The sequence below is a fragment of the Balaenoptera ricei genome, chromosome 16, assembly GCF_028023285.1.
Source record: "Balaenoptera ricei isolate mBalRic1 chromosome 16, mBalRic1.hap2, whole genome shotgun sequence".
Classification (NCBI taxonomy): domain Eukaryota; kingdom Metazoa; phylum Chordata; class Mammalia; order Artiodactyla; family Balaenopteridae; genus Balaenoptera; species Balaenoptera ricei.
In genome coordinates, this window is record NC_082654.1 from 107229825 (window position 1) to 107251366 (window position 21542).

Below are 21542 nucleotides of genomic sequence, written 5' to 3' on the forward strand. Positions count from 1 at the left end.
CTCAGGGCTGAGGATGCAGAGATTCAGTGGGACTTAGTAGCCCGCCTTAGACCGGTGATTCTGAAATTCACCCCTAGAGGTTTTGAAAATAACCCATGAGCCATACTCCCAAGTCTTCTGATTGAAGAGGGCCCTGGGGTGAGCCCCCCAACTCTGTGTGGGGTTTTTTTAAAGCTCTCCAGGTGCTTCTGCTGTGCAGTTGCTTGGAGACTGAGCCCCAAACCTCCGCCAGCATCAGAATCACCTGGGGAGCTTCAGCTCGGGGATTGGGGAAGTTTTCCCACGCTTTTTTGGGGGCCTGCCGGTCCCTGAGAAGTAAGCGGGCACAGGACCTCCATCAGGGTCCTGAGGCCAATCACTTGAGCCCAATCACGCCCAGAACTGGAAGAAACTCTAAGAGAGAAGGTGCTGAGGGCCATAAAAAGCAGTTGTCTCCACTTCAACAGGACACAGAGGTAACCGCGGAGGAGCTCGAATATGGTTTAAATGCTGTGCTGCAAAAGAGTACGTACTCACACCCACTACCCCTACCTGCACCCCGGGGACCCCAGGGCTCCCATGGAGAGGACGAGGGACGTGTGACGAACGGCCTGGCGCCTGGGTCTCCTCCAGCTCCCCCGGATCCCCTGCTCCTCAGAGCTGCAGACTGGCTTTTCAGGGCTGACTTTAGGTAGACTTTTAAAGTAGCTTTCATTGCTCGTTTCTTTCTTTTCTAAAAAATTTATTTATTTTATTTATTTATTTTTGGCTGCATTGGGTCTTCGTTGCTGTGCACAGGTTTTCTCTAGTTGCGGCGAGCAGGGCCTACTCTTCGTTGCGGTGCGCAGGCTTCTCATTGCAGTGGCTTCTCTTGTTGCAGAGCATGGGCTCTAGGCACGTGGGCTTCAGTAGCTGTGGCACGCCGGCTCAGTAGTTGTGGCTCGTGGGCTCTAGAGCGCAGGCTCAGTAGTTGTGGCGCGTGGACTTAGTTGCTCCGCGGCCTGTGGGATCTTCCCCGACCAGGGCTCGAACTCGTGTCCCCTGCACTAGCAGGCGGATTCTTAACCACTGCACCACCAGGGAAGCCCGCTCATTTCTTGATTACACTAATGATTCAAGTTTATGGTAAAAGATTCTGAAAAATGCAGAAAAGCCTAATGACAAAGGCAAACATCACGGCTAATCTCACTACCCATAGATAACCACTTTAACATATATGTGTGTGTCTTTGTGTATGTGTTTCTGTACCAAATGTGTAGTCTGTGGGTGTGTGTCTCTCTCTGTATATATAGGTACACACATAATAGGTATTACACTATAGATGCAATATTATTTTTTGAATTAACAGCTTTGAGAGTTAATTCTCATACTGTACAATTTACCCATTTGAAGTATACAACTCTGCTAAGTGAAATAAATCAGACAGAGAAAGACAAATACTGTGGAATCTAAGAAATACAACCAACTAGTGAATATATAACCAAAAAGAAGCAGACTCACAGCTATAGAGAACAAACTAGCGGTTACCAGAGAGGAGAGGGAAGCAGGGGTGGGGGAAATAGGAGGTACAAACTATAGGGTGTAAGACAGGCTACAAAGATGTACTGTACAACAGAGAATATAGCCAACATTCTGTAATAACTGCAAATGGAAAATAACCTTTAAAATTGTATAAGAAATAAAAAATTTTAAAAAATAACATATACAACTCAGTGGATGTTAGTATGTTCATAGAGTTGTGCAACCATCACCACAATCAATTTTCATTTGATTCAGAGCATTTCATCACTCCAAAAAGAAACCACGTGCCAGTAGCATTTACTACCCTCCCCCGAACCCCCAGCCCCTGGCAAGCACTCATCCGTTTTCTGTCTCCATAGATTTGCCTGTTCCAGACTTTTCTTATAAAAGGAATCATATAAAATGTGGTCCTCTTTGGCTGGCTTCTTTCACTTAGCATGACATCTTCTAGGTCCATCCATGTTGTAACGTGTCAGGACTCCTTCACTTCTTTTTATGGCTGGATAATATTCCATTGTCTGAATATACCAGGTAGGGTTTATCCATTCATCCATTGATGGACACTTGGGCTGTTACCACTTTTTCGTTATTATGAATAATGCTGCTATGAACATTCGTGTACAAGCTTTTATGTGGTCATGTGTTTTCATTTCTCTGGGGTATATAGCTAAGACAATTGCTGGGTTAAATAGTAACTCTGTATTTGCTTCTTAAGAAGCTGCCTATTTTCTAAAGTGATTTCTGTACCTTTTCACTAGCAGTATGTGAGTGTTCAGATTTCTCCAATAATTTTAAACCCTGTCTCCTAAACTTAACTTTTATGAGCATTTCCCCAGAAATGATCTTAAGAATCAAAGCATGATTCTTAAGGATTGTATAATAATCCATCATATGGACATAACCTAACTGTTGTCCATACCCTTCCATTGGTCATTTGTATCATTTCTAAGTTTTTGCCATTACAAGTAACCTGATGATAAAAATCTTAACTTATAATTCTTTGCTTGGGACTCTTGAAACTCGGATAAAGAGTGGAAGGATATCCCTATTTTTAAAGCTTGTAAAGCTTTTTTTATATTTTGCAAATGTTCCTCCCCAAAGGCCATGTTCTACTCTCACCAGCATCTTAAGAGTGACCACATCACCACCCTCACCAACCCAGATCTAACCACCCTACTGGACTTTCAGCAGATGGAAATAGGTTTATCTTATCAGGGGTCAACTGAATTCTGCTTTCTTGTGTGATTTCAGAAAAGGACATCAAATTCAAGAAGCTAAGCCTGACTTCCTGTAAAAACATCATTTCTCTAATGGACGTATCCTTCCAAATATGCGGGCAGAAATAGATGTTAAGTGTTTTTCTCTAATGCAGACTTCCCTAGAATGTGGAGAGTCTTCTTCACAGAGAATAACCAAAGCCTGGGAGACACTGGTGCTGAATTGGAACAAAATCAAGAGGCACAGGAGACTTCCCTGGTGGCGCAGTGGTTAAGAATCCGCCCGCCAGTGCAGGGGACACGGGTTCCAGCCCTGGTCCGGGAAGATCCCACATGCCACAGAGCAACTAAGCCCGTGCGCCACAACTACTGAGCCTGCACTCTAGAGCCTGAAAGCCACAACTACTGAGCGCACGAGCCGCAACTACTGAAACCCGTACACCTACAGCCCGTGCTCCACAACAAGGGAAGCCACCGCAATGAGAAGCCCGCGCACCTCAAGGAAGAGTAGCCCCCGCTTGCCGGAACTAGAGAAAGCCCACACGCAGCAATGAAGACCCAGTGCAGCCAAAAATTAAAAAAAAAAAAAAAGAGGCACAGACTGGCCAGTGGGGGGAATGTTTGTGAAGGGACTTGGGGATCTTTTTGCCACTTTGGGGTGCTGTCCAGGGCAATGAAGAGTTTTTCATATGTGTGTTTTCAACCTTTCTTTTGCCATCCCCCCTCACCCCTGCCATGCCCCCTCTTCAGAGATTCATGGCTTAATAATTAAACCCCCTCCCGCAGAGCCCTGAGTCTGTGTCACACATGTCACCCATGCCAGCCCATTGCCCTCCTCCCCTGCAGCCCCAGGAGCCTTGGGGTGAGATGATGCTCACGTCTTCCTTTCCTCCTTAATTCACTTGCACAGACCAGTGGCAATGGGAAGCTAGCGTTTGGTGAATTCAGAGTGTTCTGGGACAAGCTGAAGAAGTGGGCAGTCTGTAACCCAGCCAGTGCGTGGCTGCTAGGGGACTGTACAAGCCTAGAGCAGAAGGGGATTTGATTTGATTTGATTTTTTAATTAATTAATTAATTAATTAATTAGGCCGAGCCATGTCTCAGTTGAGGCGTGCATGCGGGATCTAGTTCCCCGACCAGAGATGGAACTTGGACCCCCCCTGCGTTGGGAGCACGGAGTCTTAGCCACTGGACCACCAGGGAAGTCCCAGAAGGGGATTTTAAAGGTCCAGGTGCTGCCGACCAGAGGATTTGTGTTTGAAAAGGTGGAAGGGAGGAAATCAAGATGGAATTCCCATAGTTACTTCCCATACTTATGGGAGTACCGCAGGGCTTCCACCCAATACGAAAGGAAAACAAAGGCACCCACACTTTTGGAGACCCTAAGCCTACCATTGCCCCTTCCGCCCGGTGAGGAGTCTCTCCCCTGCATGGACCCCGTTACTGCCATCAAAGGAGCCTCACCGGGGGCTTCTGCGTGCTCGCATTCTCGATGCCTCTGCTCTCCCCCTACAGAGCCTTTTCCTTCAGTTTGATGCTGACACATCTGGCACCATGTCCTCCTGCGAGCTGCGGACCGCCCTGAAAGCCACAGGGAAAGGGAAGCCTGGGCCGCGGGCGAAAGCTGTCTGCGTGCCGGGTGCCGTCTGTGGCAGCCACTCACCTCTCGCGGCCCAGGGAGGGGGCTGGACTTTGACCAGAATCGATGCTTCTTAAGGGCGGGGCCCAGCCTCAAATTCAGGACTTGCTCACCCTCATCAGGGACCTTTAAAGTGTATCCACTGAGGCTGAACTCAGCCTGACCCCTGGAGGCCTCAGCCTCTGGCCAATTTTCTGGCCAAGCAAAGTTATATGCGACTCTGGTGGCAAGCTCCCAAGCCTTTAATTTCTGCTTTCAGATGGCGATTAACACAGAGAGGCAGGGCATGTCCATCCCATGGTTTGGGGTCAGGTTTGTGGTACACAGAGTTCGTGTACCCCTCTGCCACGGAGGCCCCGTCTCTGGCTTTGTCACCAGCAGACTGAATCCAAACCAATGATTCTGTTGTCGTTTATACCCATTTCCTGCATGAGCGATGGACTCCAGGTGGCATTCCTAACCCTCTGGCAGCCCCTGCCGGGGCAGTCTGAGTCTCTGGGACTCAGCTGTCCTTTGCATAGGACGGCCACTGCAGCCTGCCTACACCCTACCAGGCCACAAGGCATTTCTCACAAAGCAAGCTTCACAGACATACCCCTGGGCCCGGCCAAAGCCTGGAATCTGGTTCCCTTCCAGGTAAAATAAACATCGGGAAACACTGTCAGTTTCATGGTCTGATAATGGGACAAAATCAGGACCAGCTTGGATCCTGTGTGATGGCAAAGAAACAAAATTAATTATAAATGTGGAGAGTGCCACAGAGGAGAAGGGCCTGATCTTCTTAGGGTCTGGTGACCTGGTTTCTAGGGCAGAAGGACGGAGCAGGGGGAAAAGGGAGCCCTTCGGAAAGGGAGGTGTGGCCACGTCTTTTTCTTCCCGGCTTGGGGAGGGGAGGGAATCCGCCCTCACCCTGCCCTCTTCCTGCCCCATCCGGAGCAGACACCAGGATTCTGGGTGTTGCCCCCAGCCAGCTCCACCGTGCAGGCTCCAGAAACCATGTCCTGCCTCTGGACTGGCCCCCTCTCAGTCTGGAGTCGGGAAAGAGGGCACAGGAAGACCCTGGGCAGGCTTCTAAGCAATACTTTGAACATCTCCTGGAAAGGGAGCGCACAGGCTGAAATGAAAGAGGGCAACGCTGGTTAGAAATCAAAGCCTTAAGTGTTGAATCTATAAGGAACGTTACCTTCTCTAAACCCCTCATTCGACCAATGAGCAAAGAGGTCGAATAAGCAAAGAGAAGGGAAGCAAAGCATCCAGGCCCAGGTTCTCGCTCCATCGTGGGCGTGTGTGAGTGAGCCTAGCATGGGGTCTTTCACTGAGGGCAGCGGCATAACTGGGTCTCCAGAGCCCCCAGCACCTCTGGGTTAAAATGCCCACGAGAAACAGACACTTACTGCGGTGTCCTGGCTGGAATCCCCCCAGGGCCAGCAGGAGCTGGAAGTGGAGCCCTAGAACCAGAGGGTGGCACCGGGCTTGGGGCTTAAACACTGTCCAGCATCAAGTTCTCCCGAGCAAGGCTTCCTGAAAAGTCAGCAAGACCCTATGGGGGATGTGAGGTCAAAGCCAAGACCCTGAACTTGGCGAACTCAGAAGGTACAGCTGTGGGTTCACCAGTGTGCCCCCGACAGAGGCACACTGTCATACGGCATCGGAGCCAAGGGCGCCGGGGGGACACTAGCTCCCTTCCTTGGTCCAGCCCTGGGCTGACTGGTGCTCCCGAAGTTGCACCCTGTGGGGCTCACCCAGGGCGGCCATGCCTCCCCACCTCTCCCCGCAGGCTTCCAGCTCAGCACTCCCCTCCTGCAGCTGGTCGTCCTCAGGTACGCAGACCAGGAGTTCCAACTGGGCTTCGATGACTTCCTCAACTGCCTGGTCCGGCTGGAGACTGCAAGTCGTAAGTGTCCAGGGGGGCTGCGTGTTCCTGAGCCCAGGGAGAGCACACCTCCCTCCATCACTTTCCAGGAGCATGTAAGGAGCAAGCTGCTGAGAACCGCAGCGAAGGCGGGCTGAGCCACACGCCCCGCCATCTGTGTGCCGTGTGCGGCTAGCCGAGGGGTGGGTGTGTGCACGTCTTCTCTGCAGTGCGCCTGGTACCGTCACCCTCCCTCCGTTCCCAGTGCCTTTGTGGGAGGGTAACTGGGTGGGGATGGGGCTCCTGCCTCGAATCAGAAGAAAGGTCGGATCCCCTCACAGGGCACAGAATCGGGAGTCTCTCTCCCTCTCCCTCTGTCCGCCGCCCTCCTTCCCTCTCCATCGCTCTGTGTTTTGTAAGCCGTAGACACTGACCCGATTGTTTCAGAGAAGATCTGTTACCCCAGGAAGAGAGAGAGAGAGAGATTACATGCAGGCGGTCCTTAGCATTTGCGGTTCATAGCCACCCACCCCTCACTGGGTAGTCACGCGGTTGAAGCTGAAGGAAGCACATCCAGAGCCTGTAACTCAACACCAGGGTGACTGCTGGGCAGGTGCCCCCCACCCTGGATGCCCACGCTTGGTTGAATGCTCTGGGGTCACCATCTTGAATCTTAATAATTTTAAAAAATATTTATTTATTTGTTTTTTTTGACTGTACCGGGTCTTAGTTGCGGCATGCAGAATCTTTAGTTGCAGTGTGCAGACTTCTTAGTTGCAACATGCATGCAGGATCTAGTTCCCTGACCGGGGATCGAACCCAGGCCCCCTACACTGGGAACGTGGAGTCTTACCCACTGGACCACCAGGGAAGTCCCTTGAATCTTAATAATTTTTTTTTTTTAGAGTTTTTTGTTGTTGTTGTTGTTCTTAATTTATTTTTGGCTGCGTTGGGTCTTCGTTGCTGCACGCGGGCTTTCTCTAGTTGTGGCGAGCGGGGGCTACTCTTCGTTGCGGTGCGCAGGCTTCTCACTCCAGTGGCTTCTCTTGTTGCGGAGCACAGGCTCTAGGCACACGGGCTCAGCAGTTGTGGCACACGGACTTAGTTGCTCCACGGCATGTGGGATCTTCCCAGACCAGAGCTCCAACCCGTGTCCCCTGCATTGGCAGGTGGATTCTTAACCACTGTGCCACCAAGGAAGTCCCCCCAGTGTTTATAAAACCACTTTATGTTGTTCTTATATATATATTACAAAGAGTTTAAGTGATAAAAATATGAGGAATGAGGTTGAAAAGATCGTCCCAAATATCATCATCCAGATAAAAATTTTTTTTTACTTTATTTTATTGTGGTAAAATATATGTAATGTAAAATTTACTATTTTAACCATTTTGAAGTATACAGTTCAGTGGCATTAAGTATACTCCTCAGTGTTGTGCAACCATATCCATCCATTTCCAGAACTGTTTCATAATCTCAACAGAAGTTCTGGACTCACTAAACAATCACTCCCCATTTTCCTCTACTCCCAGCCCCTGGAAACTTCTGTTCTACTTTATGTCTTTGTGAACTTGCCTATTCTAGATACCTCAACCAAGTGAAATAATACAATTTTTGTCTGTTTCTGTCTGGCTTATTTTACTTAGCATTATGTTTTCAAGGTTCATTCAAGTTGTAGCATGTGACAGAACTTCATTACTTTTCATGGCTCAATAATATTCCCTTGAATGTATATACTACATTTTGTTTATCCATGTATCTGTTGATAGATATTTGGGTTGTTTCCATCTTTTGGCTATTGTAAATAATGATGCTATGAGCATGGATGTACAAATATCTGATTGAATCTCTGTTTTCAATTCTTTCGCATATATACCTAGGATTAAAATTGTTGGATCTTATGGTAATTCTTTGCTTAATTTTTTGAGGAAAAGCCAAACTGTTTTCCCCTGCAGCTGCACCATTTTACATCCCCACTGGCAATGCCCAAGGGTTCCAATTTCTCCACATCTTCACTAACACTTGCAATTTTCCTTTTTAAAAAAATAATAATCATCATAGTTGATACGAAGTGGTATCTCACTGTAGTTTTGATTTGCATTTCTTTAATGACTAATGATGTTGAGAATCTTTTTTTTTTAATTAATTAATTTATTTATGGCTGTGTTGAGTCTATGTTGCTGCACGCGGTGCATGGGCTTCTCATTGCGGTGGCTTCTCTTGTTGCAGAGCACGGGCTCTAGGCGCTTGGGCTTCAGAAGTTGTGGTGCAGGGGCTTAGTTGCTCCGTGGCATGTGGGATCTTCCCAGACCAGGGCTCAAACCTGTGTCCCCTGCATTAGCAGGCGGATTCTTAACCACTGTGCCGCCAGGGAAGCCCTGTTGAACATCTTTTTTGTTTGTTTGTTTTTTAAGTTTCTCTATCATTCTTTTTTTTTAAATTTTATTTATTTATTTATTTATTTTTGGCTGTGTTGGGTCTTCGTTTCTGTGCGAGGGCTTTCTCTAGTTGCGGCGAGCGGGGGCCACTCTTCATCACGGTGCGCGGGCCTCTCACTATCGTGGCCTCTCTTGTTGCGGAGCACAGGCTCCAGACGCGCAGGCTCAGTAGTTGTGGCTCACGGGCCTAGTTGCTCCGCGGCATGTGGGATCTTCCCAGACCAGGGCTCGAACCCGTGTCCCCTGCATTAGCAGGCAGATTCTCAACCACTGCGCCACCAGGGAAGCCCTGAACATCTTTTAATGTTGCATATCTTCTTTGCAGAACTGTCTGTTCAAATCCTTTGCCCATTTTGAACTGGATTGTTTGGTTTTCGTTGTTGAGTTGGAGGAGCTTTTATTCTGTGTTAATCCTTCATTAAATATATGATTTGCAAATATATTCTCCCATTCCATGGCTTGTCTTTTCCTTCTCTTGACAGTGTCCTTTGATACACAAAAGTTTTAAATTTTGATAAAGTCTTATTTATCTGTTTTTTCTTTTTTTGCCTAAGCTCTTGGTGTCATAACCAAGGAATAAATGCCAAAACAAGTGTCATGAAGATTGTCCGCTATGTTTTCTTCTAGGAGTTTTGTAGTTTTAGCCATTAAGTTTAGGTCTTTGATCTGTTTTGCATCAATTTTTATGTATAGTACAAAGTAAAGGTCCAACTTCATTCGTCTACATGTGGATATCCAGTTTTCCCAGCACTATTTGTAGAAAAGACTGTTCTTTCTCTCACTGAATGGTCTTAGCATTCTTGTCAAAAATCAATTGACCATATACGTGACGGTTTATTTCTGGACTCTCTATTCTGTACCATTGATATATGTTCGTCCTTATGTCAGTGTCACACTGTTTGATTACTGTAGCTTTGTAGTTCATTTTGAAATCAGGAAGTCTGAGTCCTATAGCTTTGTTCTTCTTTCTCACAATTGTTTTGGCTATTGCCCTTGAGATTCCATATAAATTTTAGGATGGGTTTTTCTATATCTGCAAAAAAATACCAGTAATAAGATTGTGTTGAATCTCTAGATTGCTTTGGAATTGACACCTTAATTATGTCTTCCAATTAATAAACACAGAATATCTTTCCAATTTTGTCTTCTTTCATTCCTTTCAGCAATGTCGTTTTAGTTTTCAGTGTACAAGTTTTTGCCTCTGTTAAATTTATTCCTTTTTATTCTTTTTAATACTATTATAAATGGAATTGTTTTCATTTCTTTTTTGGATTGTTCATTGCTAGTGTATAGATATGCAACAGAATTTTGTGTGTTGATTTTCATTGTGTCTTGCAATTTTGCTGAATTCTTTTATTAGTTTAACAGGGTTTTGTGGAGTCTTTATTTTCTATGTACAAGATCATGGCATCTGCAAACAGAGATAATTTTACTTTTTCCTTTCCAATTTGCCTTTTATTTCTTTTTCTTGCCTAATTGCTCTGGCTAGAATTTCCAGTACTATGTTGAATAGAGTTAGTGAAAGTAGGTATTTTGTCTTTTTCCTGATCTTAAGGGACAAGTTTGGTCTTTCACTATTGAATATGATGTCAGCTGTGGATTTTTCATATATGGTTTTATCCTATTGAGGACGTTCCCTTCTATTCCTAGCTTGTTGAATGTTTTTATCATGAAATTGAGCTGAATTTTGTCATATGCTTTTGCTGCAACTGAGATTATCACATGGGTTTTTTTCCTTCATTCTTTTTTTTTTTTTTTTTTTGGCCACGTTGCGCAGCTTGTGAGATCTCGGTTCTCCCACCAGGGATTGAACCTGGGCCACAGCAATGAGAGCTCCAAATCCTAACCATTAGACCACCAGGGAACTCCCTCCTTTATTCTATTAATGTGGGGTGTTACATTAATTGGTTTTCATTTGTTGAACCATACTTGCACTCCAGGAGTAAATCCCACTTGGCCATAAAAAATAATTCTTTTAATATGCTGCTGAATTCAATTTGCTAGTATTTTGTTGAAGATTTTTGTGTCAATAGCCATCTGGGATATTGATTTGTAGTTTTCTTACAGTGTGTTTGTCTGGCTTTTGTATCAGGGTCACACTGGCCTCATAGAATGAGTTAGAAGTGTTTCCTCCCTTCAATTTTTTAGAAGAGTTAGAGAAGGATTAGGACATTCTTTAAATGTTTGGTAGAATTTACCAGTGAAGCCATCTACCTCTGGGCTTTCCATTTGTTGAGATTTTTGATTACTGATTTAATTTCCTTACTAACTAGAGTTCTTTTCAGATTTTCTATTTCTTCATGAGTCAGCTTTGATAGCTAGTGCAGTTCTAGGAATTTGTTCATTTTATACAGGTTATCCAATTTGTTGCCATACAATTATTCATTGTATTCCTCTTATGGTCCTTTTTATTTCTGTGAAATTGATTTTAATGTCTGTGCTTTCATTTCTGATTCTAGTAAGTTGAGTCTTGCAATATTTCTGATGAGGAAGCTATTGTCATCTTTATTTTTGTTCCTTTGTATATAATGTGCCCTTTTTTTCTGGCTTCTTTTAAGATTTTTCTCTTTCTTACTGGTAGCAAGCAATGTAATTATGATTGATGTGCCTTTCTAGCTTCTTTGTGTTTTTTGTGCTTAGTGTCCATTGAGCTTTTTAAGTCTGTGAGTTCATAGCTTTCTCTAAATTTGGAGAGTTTTCAGTCATTTTAAAAAATATTTTTGTTTCCCCATCTGCCTTCTGCGTTGGACACTTCCAGGCCACTTGAAGTCATTCCATAGGTTACATGCTTTATTTTATTTCAGTCTTTTTTTCTCTCTGTGTTTCATTGGGATAATTTCTTTTGCTACATCTTCAAGTTTACTAATTTTTTCTTAAATGCCTACTCTGCTGTTAATCCCATCCTGTGATTTTTTTGGTTTTTTTGGTTTTTTTAAAATCTAAGCCATTGTGGTTTTCATATCTAGAGGTTCAGTTTGGGTTTTTGTTTTTTTTTATATATATTCCATGTCTCTACTTAACATTTGCAAGTCTTCTTCTAGCTTCTTGAGAATATGGAATCAGTTATAATGACAGTGTTTATGTGTTTGTTTACTAATTCTATTGTCTGTGTCAGTGCTGGTTCAGTTTCAGCTGATTGATTTTCTTTTCCCTCGTTATGGTTTGTGTTTTCTTGTTTCTTCACATGACCAGTAATTTTTGATTGATCACCAAACACTATGACTTTTACCTTGCTTGCTGGATATTTTTGTATTCCTATAAATATTCTTGAGCTTTGTTCAGGAACACAGTTATTCAAAATAAGTTTGACCCTTCTGAGTCTTGCTTTTAAGCTTTTTTAGGTGGGACAAAAGCAGCATTTAATCTGGGGTTAATTTTCCACACTACTGGGCTCATCCAGAAAAATCCAGGATAACCTGCTTTTTTTAATTCTAATGTAGGACTGAATAATTAAAGGATTTTATGGATACAACTACTGAATAAGAACTTGCCCACCCAGTAATTGTAAAACAAAATACAAACAATTTCCTTATAGTGGAAATTGTCTTATCTTAATTGTCTTATCTAATACATAGATAAATTTTCCAATAAAATAATATTGGGTTGGCCAAAAAGTTCGTTTGAATTTTTCCGTAAGATGGTATGAAAAACCCGAACGAACTTTTTGGCCAACCCAATACAATCAGGATAACCTGCCTGTTTTAAGGTCTGTAACCTTAATTACATTTACAAAATCCCTTTTTCCAGGTCACATAGTATAACCAGAGTTCTCTGGGATTTGAGCATAAACATCTTTGAGGGGCTGTTATTAGGCATAACACAGTTCCCCTTCTAGCGCCCGCTCCCCCAAACGCATGCCTGTTCCACACAAAAGATACAGGAGCCCATGAGCTTTCCCCTGCTGCTGCACCATCCAAAACACCGCAACGACTGGCAGTGTCAAAAAGGTGCTGCCTTCGTGCAGGTTTCCAGAGTCCAGACCAGCCTGACTTCTGCTCCAGCATCACCCCACTCTTGCTGCTTTACAACTGCCAGCAGCTACTGCACAGTCAAAACCAGAAATAGAAGGGTCTCCCTTCCTTCTGAGTTCTGTTCTTCTCCCAGAGCCTCTCTCCTATTGGCAGCAGTCACCTTGCCCAGTGGCGTGCAGTCTGGAAAGAGTGAGGCTAGCTGTCCTGGCTGCACTTCCCCCGCCTGCCCTCTCGAGGTCTGATCAGTGGAATCAATGCCCAAAGAGCAATAGCCGGGGGTGAACAGAGACCCAGATGTATCCATCAGTGGGCATCGCTAAACTCTGATTGCAGGGGGGGAGGCGCGCAGGTCACGTGGGTCTGAAGAGGGTGCTCTTTGGCTTGGCTCTGCCAGGGCTGGGTAGACAGCAATCTGGCGGCCCTTCTGCTGCTGCTGCTTCTGTGGGAAGGCCCTGCAGCTGGGGTGGCGCTCACAGAAGCAGCAAGTGGACAGGAAACAGACAGGAAGGAGTGAAGCCCCCTCTTCCTCCTCACGTCTCGCAGCTTCTGTCTCCCGACTGGCAGAGCCCAACAGGGAGGAGCTGACAAAGCAGAAGTGGGTTTTGCAGGGAACCAGCCTCATGTCACAGAGCAAGGTATGAAGGGTGAGTGTGGACCTGAAAGTAAGACCTAATGACGGGCCTACTTTGGACACGGGTGATGCTGAAAGTGCATGGAAGATGCACGTGACCCCTCAGTACAGTGACCCTGCAGACACCAGCGTGAACATGTCAGACTCTGAGTCATCCTATAGCCACTCTTCCAGGGAAGAGAGAGGCTGAGGACGCAGGGAGGGCAGAATATCCCTCTCTCGCATTCCTCCATGTGGGGAGAGAGCGTGGACATCCCTCACCCCCAGCCACGGCCGCAGCATGAGAGGAGAGGCAGTGCCCTTGCCCCATTGCCCTTGCCCCGTGGCACTTGGCCAAGGGGTGGTTACACAAGGACCTCTCCAACCCTGAGAAAGTAAAGATGTAATTTGTGTCATGCATATGGGCTGTCTAGAGGTAACTTGAACAAAGGGTGTTTTTAGTGAAAACACAAAAATTGGATTTTACTTTCCCATAGAATAGTACACATGCCTGCAATTGCTAATTTTGATGATGAAATTCTTACTGAGAGAATTTCTTATAATACAATGATTATAGGAAAAACCAGAGACAATGCAAGTTTTACACCCATACAGTGTACAGAATAAATCTTTCTAAAGAATATATAACTCAAATAGTCAATCATCTTAGACATTTTTTCTAAGTAGAGTTTTCTCTGAATTAATTCTTGCCTTTTTCCCACCAACGTCAGAAGGTACCTATAGAACTGTACAGCACAAAGAGTGAGACCTAATGTCAACTATGGGCTTTAATTAAAAATACTCTGTCAATATTGGTTCATCAGTTGTGTAATAGGGAAGAGCCTTTGTGTTCTATTACAGGTTCATCACTAAAGGGATGTTGCCTATAAGCTTAAATTATACACAATGGCTCATCTCTGGGGACCCTGCCTCCCAGGTCATGAGCGTTAAGCTAAAATACCTTTGTTTAGCTCACAGGAAACATCCCGACCAGGCCCACCTGTGAATGGTTGCAGGAAGGAAGAAATGAACACATCCTGGCTGGAACCAGGACTTTAACCCCTCCCCTTTTAGTATAAAAAAAGCCTAAATTCTAACTTGGGGGAGATGGTTCTTTGGGACACGAGTCCCCCATCTTCTCAGTCTGCTGGCTTTCTGAATAAAGTCCCTAGTCCTTGTCCCAACTCGTCTCTCTATTTATTGACCTGTCGTGCTTCAAGCAGTATGAGCTTGGACACGGTAACAGTTGTAACAAATGTACCACCCTAACGCAAGACGTTGATAATAGGGAAAGGGGGGCAGGAGGGGTACATGGGAGTTCTTGTACCTTCTCCTCAATTTTCCTGTAAGCCTAAGGTTGCTCTAAAAATTAAAGTCTGTCTAAAAACTCAGAAGGTGAAAGAACACCTTAATCAGGCAGTTCAAGAGAATACTTGCTGCAGGGGGTGGGGGGAGTAGGGGAGTTGGGGGAAGGTGAAAAATATCTTTCCTGGGGAGATTTAGGGCCAATTTCTGAGGAACGGAGTCAAGGGGATTTGGTTAATTAATAATTTCTCTCATTTTAAAAAATTTATTTATTTGGCCGCATCAGGTCTTAGTTGCGGCACGTGGGATTTTCACTGAGGCATGAGGGATCTTTGTTGTGGCGCTCGGGCTCCTCTCTAGTTTCGGCGTGTGGGTTTTCTCTCTCTAGTTGTGGCGCGAGGGCTCCAGAGCGCGTGGGCTCTGTAGTTTGTGACACGTGGGCTCTCGCTTTGAGGCACCCAAGCTCAGTAGTTGTGGTGTGCAGGCTTAGTTGCCCCGCGGCATGTGGGATCTTAGTTCCCTGACCAGGGATCGAACCCACGTCCCCTGCATGGGAAGGCGGATTCTTTACCACTGGACTACCAGGGAAGCCCCTCTCATGTTTATAAAAGTTTACTTGCAACTCTTTTCCTATTGCTTTCAAAATTGAAATCCATTTCCTTAAAAATTGCCACCACTGTTTTCTTATCATGGCATCTTGGTCAGGATTCTCCAAAAACCTCTTGCTTTGTTTGTGAAGGCAAGCAGGGTCATCACTGGGTAGTTCCTGAGACTAGGGGGCCATCGGCCCTCAGACTTCCTTTGCCTGACGTGGCTAGGTATTTGCACTTCAGCAAGAACTTCACTTGATTTACAAACCTTTAGAAATCAAGACCCAGGCGGAGTAGTTTTTTTCCGTTTGCATTTGTTACGAAAATCTGAGAGAGGCTTTGAGATGTTGATGAGTGGTTTGAATGTGGGAAAAGGTGACAGGGCGTGGGTGGTCAGGGCGTGGGGAGGAGAGGTTGTTCTAGACTCCACCATCAGTGACTGGACGGCGAGAGCCAGAGTGGGCAGCAGGGACAAGGGAAGGCATGTGAATCAAGATGAGAGAGAGCACTTCCCTGGTGGACCAGTGGTTAAGACTCTGCGCTTCCAATGCGGGGGGCGAGGGGGGGGGCACGGGTTCGATGTGATAATGGAATGGAATATTTATAAATGGAATATTTGCTGCCATATCAATAAACAAAGGATGTCACAGTCATCAACTATTGCAACCCTCCAATGCGAGCCAGTGGGCCGGAGGAAACTCAGGGCTGAAAAGAATACCTGCCACCTAGCAGCCATCAGACTGCAGCCCCTCCCTGCGGTGAGCCCTGAAGAAACTCAGGATGTGAAAATACAGGATGCTGGCCCCAGAGAGCTGAGGTGCACATCAAAGGAATGATTTCAGGGAGCCCAGACTCTTGCATCTGGCCATACACAGAAAGGCGCTAAATTCCTTAGCTTGAGATATCTGGTTTTCTTTAATCAACAATAATCTTTTGACGTTCCGACTACCTGCCCTTTTGTTGCAAAACTTCTATATATCCTGGCTCCCCGCTCACCTTCTCGGAGCAGTTTCTCAGAGCTATCTGAAAGCTGTCTCCCAGGCTGCAGTCCTCATTTTGGCCCAAATAAAACTTAACTCGCAACTCTCAAGTTGTGCATTTTTTTCAAGTCAACAGATCCCTGGTCGGGCAACTAAGATCCCACATGCTGCGCGGCATGGCCGAAAAGTATATTAAACAAACAAACAAACAAACAAACAAACAAATTCTCAATTTTTAAAAAAATAAATTTAAAAAAATAAAGTGAAGGAAAAGACACCTATGGGCGTGGGGGGCAGGGGGAGAAACCTGGCAGAGGGCCAAGGACCTGGCAACCAGAGCTGAGCAGGTGTGGGCGAAGGGACGGGAGGATGTGGCTGGAGGCATCTGCACCAGAGGAGTTATACCCTTGCCCACCATCAGCAATGTCAGGTCACAGGAGAAACGGTCCTGCAAACATGAGGCCCTCGACCAACATCAGGGCTGATCACTCCCCCTGGGTCAGGGGACCCCAGGCATTAGGACACCAGCATTGTCTCTTCAAGATCTTGACACAATCTTTCGAAATGAGGGAGATGAGAACACCCACCCAGGGTCTGAGATGCCCACGTGGCGGGGAGAATCAATTTCCCACGTCCTGCTCTGTGCGGCTCAGCAAGGCCAGGCCGGGCTGAGGGAGAGGTGCATCACTGAGGCGAGATGGCTCAGGGCATAGGGCTCGGGAGGCTGACTTCACCAGAAGAGGCCTTCTGGCCCCTCTTGTCTGGGGAAACCCTGCCTTCCTTCCTCTGGGAGAGCCGGTGCCATCTGGCTGGCGAGGGGGCCCAGCACCAGGCAGAGGATTAACCACGAGGCCCTCCGGTAGAAAATGGAACTCCCCACCTCTCCTGCCAAAAGGCTACTCAAACTGGCAGGCCTGTTTTCAAAGGGTCTAGGAGCTGGGCGGGATAAAGTGAAATGTGCATGGAAAACGAGCTGTCCAGTAGCGTGAATCCCAAGGAGGAGCAGGTCCAGGGGAGCACAGCTGCAGCCGGGGGCTGAGGGCTGGTTTGGCTAGATTTCCAGAAACAGCCTGTGTGAAGCCGGCCAAGGAAAACCTTTTCTCCCCAAAGCCTGGGGAAGCTCACACATCGAAGCATTTTCCCCTGGAGATTCAAGTATTTGTGATCCAGTGTTGAGGCCTGGCCGGGGTCTTCCCCTCAAAAGCGCTGGAGGTGTGGGACCGGGGGTCCGAGGAGTAAAAGGGTAGCTCAGAGATGGATGTGCACCTCATCCAGTGAGTGAGGCTGAGTTCCCCGGACCCCAAACTGCCTCTGTTTATGAATTTCTACCCTGTTCTAAAGAAAACCAGTTTTGTAGAGAAAACTGACAACACTATTTTTATGCATCTAGAAACTGGGGCAGCTTAGGGGGCTGTGAAGTACCACAGAAGGCATCTTCTTCCTCCAACGATGGCCCTGGGGCCCCAGGCGACAGCCACCCTCTGATGTGGTACAAAAGCCACACTAGATCACATCCAGCAAATAGGATGATGGAGATGGGGCTGGGCCAGCAGTCTGTCCCAGGAGACGCCCCGGAGAGCTTGTGGATGAGGAAAGAAAGGAAATGGTTCTAATAGGAGCATCTGCATCTAATTACTCAGGAAGAACACAGTACTTTGGAGAGCGCATTTTCTTCCTCAATGCAGGGCAAAATATAAATGTGATGCAACAGCCTGTTCTATCCCAGCTTCCTCTCAGAGTCACAGCCTCTGGGTCAGATTCAGACAATGTCTCAATCACTGTTGGAAACCTGTCGACAGGACTGAGAGGTCTATAATTTAGAAATCGAGAAGGTCTGAGATGGAAAGGACCCCAGAGATCACCCTGAAGAGTGGTACTTTTTTTTCCGGGTCGGAGATCTTTGAGAATCTGAAAAAAGAGTTCCTGGCCGTTTCTTCTGGGAGGTGCACACATCCTTCTAGAGAGTTCTTCCATCCTCCGATGCCTCTCTATGTGCAGTAGGTTAGAGCCCCTGCCCCCTGTTTCCCTGAAGTCGTAGATGGAGAGGGGTGGCCCGGCTGGGCAGGACCAGTCCAGAGCAGGACTGCAGCCCAGGCAGTCTTTTCTTGCCCACACCACCACCATCCTCCCAGCAGGTCTTCCTCGGAGACTGGAAGCCTCCCTGGCTCTGGGGTGAGCTCAGCCTCATCCACCTCATCAGCCGGCCGCCAGCTATGGGGAAAGAAGGACACCCCCTGGGACCCAGTGCTGGGCTGCATTAAACATCTAGCTGTGTTTCCGCTTTGTGTTTGCTACACAAGGTAAATATTGATACAGTGAAAGTGTAAGCAATAATCGAAGCTAGAGAAAATAGATGTCACAACATTTCAGGGCAAGAAAAAGCTTCAGGGAGCTGATTTCAGGTGGCTTTCATGACGGGCTCACTAATAATGATGGTGTTACATCATAATGATGGAGTCCAAGCTCGCTCTGCTTGCCACATGACAGGCCAGTAAATCAGGAGATGAGGTGTTGAGGCAGGGAATATGAGTTTGTTCGCAAAGCCAGTAGACCGATAAGATGGCAGACTAGTGTCTCTAAAGAACCATCTTATCGGGGTCTGGATGCCAGTTTGTTTTATAGCACAGAGACGGGGAGGAGATGAAGAAGTAAAGTAAAAAGGCCATAAATTTTGCTAATATCCCCTGGAATGGCCAGCCTCGGGGAGGGGATGTGTTAATTTCTTCTTTCTTGCAGCCATCCACAGGTGGACAGGGGCCGGATGCTTCCCTGAACAAAGGCACTTTGTTTTAGCATTTAGGCAGAGGGGCAGGGTTCTCTGAGGCAGGCCATTGTGTATAGAGAGTATCCTTTTAGTGAACAAAAGCAGTGGAAAGCAAAGGTTAAAGTAAAAGAAACAGATCCAACATGGAGTCAGATTTTGCTCTTCCCTGTAAAATATTCGCTGTGGACAGGCCCTGCTGACTGTGCTTTACATTTTTATTTATTTCGTCCTCACAGAACTATTATTTTACCTGTAGTGCAGATGAGGAACCTGGAGAACAGAAAAGTTCAGTAACACGTCCTATGTGGTCTCCTCACAAGAAGGCACTTAGAAACAGTAACTCTCTGCTGTAGGTCATGGGAGCAAATCTGACTGTGTCCCTGGCAGGGGAGATAACGGAGGACATGAGAGGATTTTGCTGAGTGGTCTGGTTCTAGAAAGCGGGTCATTCATGGAACAGCAGGGTCTCCTAAACGGCAGTGCAGGGACTACTGTCCCATGGGACTTGGGGTGCTGGCAGTGAGGTTGAGAAGCTGTAGAGCCCTTCTGCTCCCCCCACCCTGCCTCAGCACCGGCTAGGGTGAGCGTACAGGCTGATACAAGGTGAGCAATTCTAGAAGAAATCGCTGTTCTGCCTGCCACCCACAGTGTTCCGGAGCTGCACCGTCTCCCTCAGTGCGTGAGAACAGAAGCAGCCCCCAAGTAGGAGGGGGGCCAGGGCCTGGGGGAACAGAGCTGGTGTGAAGCCTGGAAGGCAGACAGAGTCCACTGGGGCCGATGCTGGGCACTCGCCAGGCCCACAGCCCAGGCTGCCGGGCTCCTCACCACTTTCCCTGTACCCCCACCCCAGCCCTGGCCCCCACTGGGCACAGAGCCTGGGGCAGGGCTGGACAGGCCAGGGCGGGAGGGTGGGAGCTGGCACGTCTCAGGCACTTCGGTGCAGCCCAGAGCAGGCAGCTGCCACCCCTCAGTGGAGGCAGCCTTTGGAAGGTGGGAAGATGGCACTGCAGGGGCACTGGTCCCACCTCCGGGAGCCTGCCCGGCCAGGTGGCAGCAGGAGGAAGCAGAGGAAAGGCTCATCGGAGCTGCCTGCAAACGGGAACAAAGTCACAAAATGGCATCATGCCCTCTGAGGGGCTAGGCGTCACCTTGGAGGTGGTGACCAGGAGAGGGGACAGGAAGACAGCTAGTTGTTTGGAAGGCATTTTAGGCACCAAGAGGGGAGCCTCCATCTCCTCCTCTCCTTCCGTCACCACCTTGCTGCGTCGTCACGTGACCGCCACTAGGCTGACGCCGCCCTGGGAACGTTCACTACCCGCCAGGAGTTACGTTAACCGTGCTTCTCGCCAACCCTCTCAGCAACCCTGTGAGGTCCGTGCAACCTCTTGAAAAAGGTCATGTAACCTCCCAGGGCATGCAGCTGGGAAGGAATCTCAGTCTGCGAGACTCCAAAGTCCATTCTTAGCCCCTCTACCCGCCAATGCATCCTGACCTGGGGCTCCCCAAACTGAGACCGGAGGTGAGGTCCAGCAGGGCCCCCCAGTAAGTGAAGGTCAGAGACACCAGTGGGGTCAATCTTGTGCTCCAGAAGAAAGGAAAGCTGAATGTGGAGTGGGCAAATCCTGTACCCAAGTTCGCTGGGGCTCAGGTCTTGGATTCAGGGCCCCCAGGCTGGTGAGTCCCCATGTATCTCCTCCGCCCAGCCCTGAGCCCTCAGGGATGCTTTTAGAAGCTGTATTTTAGAGGATGTGGCTGCAGCCTGGGTTGCTCCGCCCTGCTGTCCAACAACAATCAAAACCACAGGATGCCCTGACAAGGCACAGGGGAGGGATTCTCCCGGCCCGACACTGGCACTCCCACCAGATGTGGGGCGAGGCTGGGGGCGGCACCAGGCCTGAAGCAGTCTCACCCAAGGAAAGCACCAGTGGTTCTCCAGCACAGACAATGTGTCCAGCCTCATGCATGGACCACGAGTGTCACGGCCACTCATCTGTGCGGCCGCCCTTGGCCAGCAGCTCCACTTCCTCCTGCCACGTTCAGCCTCCTCACCTCACCTCCCTTGCTCTCCACGCCCCTGGACACTGCTTTTGCTCTGCCGTTGTCTGGTTGGGTGCCATTGAACAGAACACTCAATCTCTCTTTTCCTCTATTTTTTCAACTGGAAAATGGAAAGAATGGTCACCATCTTCCTGGGGGAGCAGGGGTGGGGTGAAGGAGTCATTAGAAAGAGTGGTCTGGTAAAGATTCAAAACCCACTCGTTATTTGCAAGAAAAGCTGCTGCACAGAGAATCTCCTTGACCCAGGACTCATTTTGTACAATTCTTTGAGGTCAGTTTTGTTTATTTTCCTGACTCCCCATCCCAAAAGGTCAGGGTAAGCCAACAGGCAGAACTGCCCCTTGCAGGGGTCCTCTCCGCTCAAATTAATCTGACAACGCATTGGCCCAGCAGGTTGGGAGGGAGTGTGTAACCTTGAGGCTCATGGTGGACTCCCTGCAGGAGAGAGGAAAGGGAGCTTGCCCATCAGGGACAGGTGTCACCCCCCGAGTGGAGAAGCCTTCTCATCCCCTTATGAGGTTGATGACACCTATGCTACAATGTCTGGTCTTGTACACTGTCGGGTCCGAGCTTTCCAAGAACCATGGGGGCCTGCCAGAGATCCCATTTTACAGAGAA

The 21542-nt window shown here is 47.6% G+C and overlaps 1 protein-coding gene across 1 annotated transcript in view; it reads left to right on the top strand.

The window, feature by feature from the left end:
- Positions 1–6404, top strand: part of CAPN9 (calpain 9) — a 47794-nt gene extending 41390 nt beyond the window's left edge. The window contains 6 exon segments of the mRNA XM_059899658.1: positions 447–504; positions 2752–2816; positions 3628–3696; positions 4233–4305; positions 6128–6250; positions 6319–6404. Coding sequence (XP_059755641.1) covers positions 447–504; positions 2752–2816; positions 3628–3696; positions 4233–4305; positions 6128–6250; positions 6319–6404 — 474 coding nt within the window.
- Positions 6405–21542: the final 15138 nt, after the last annotated feature.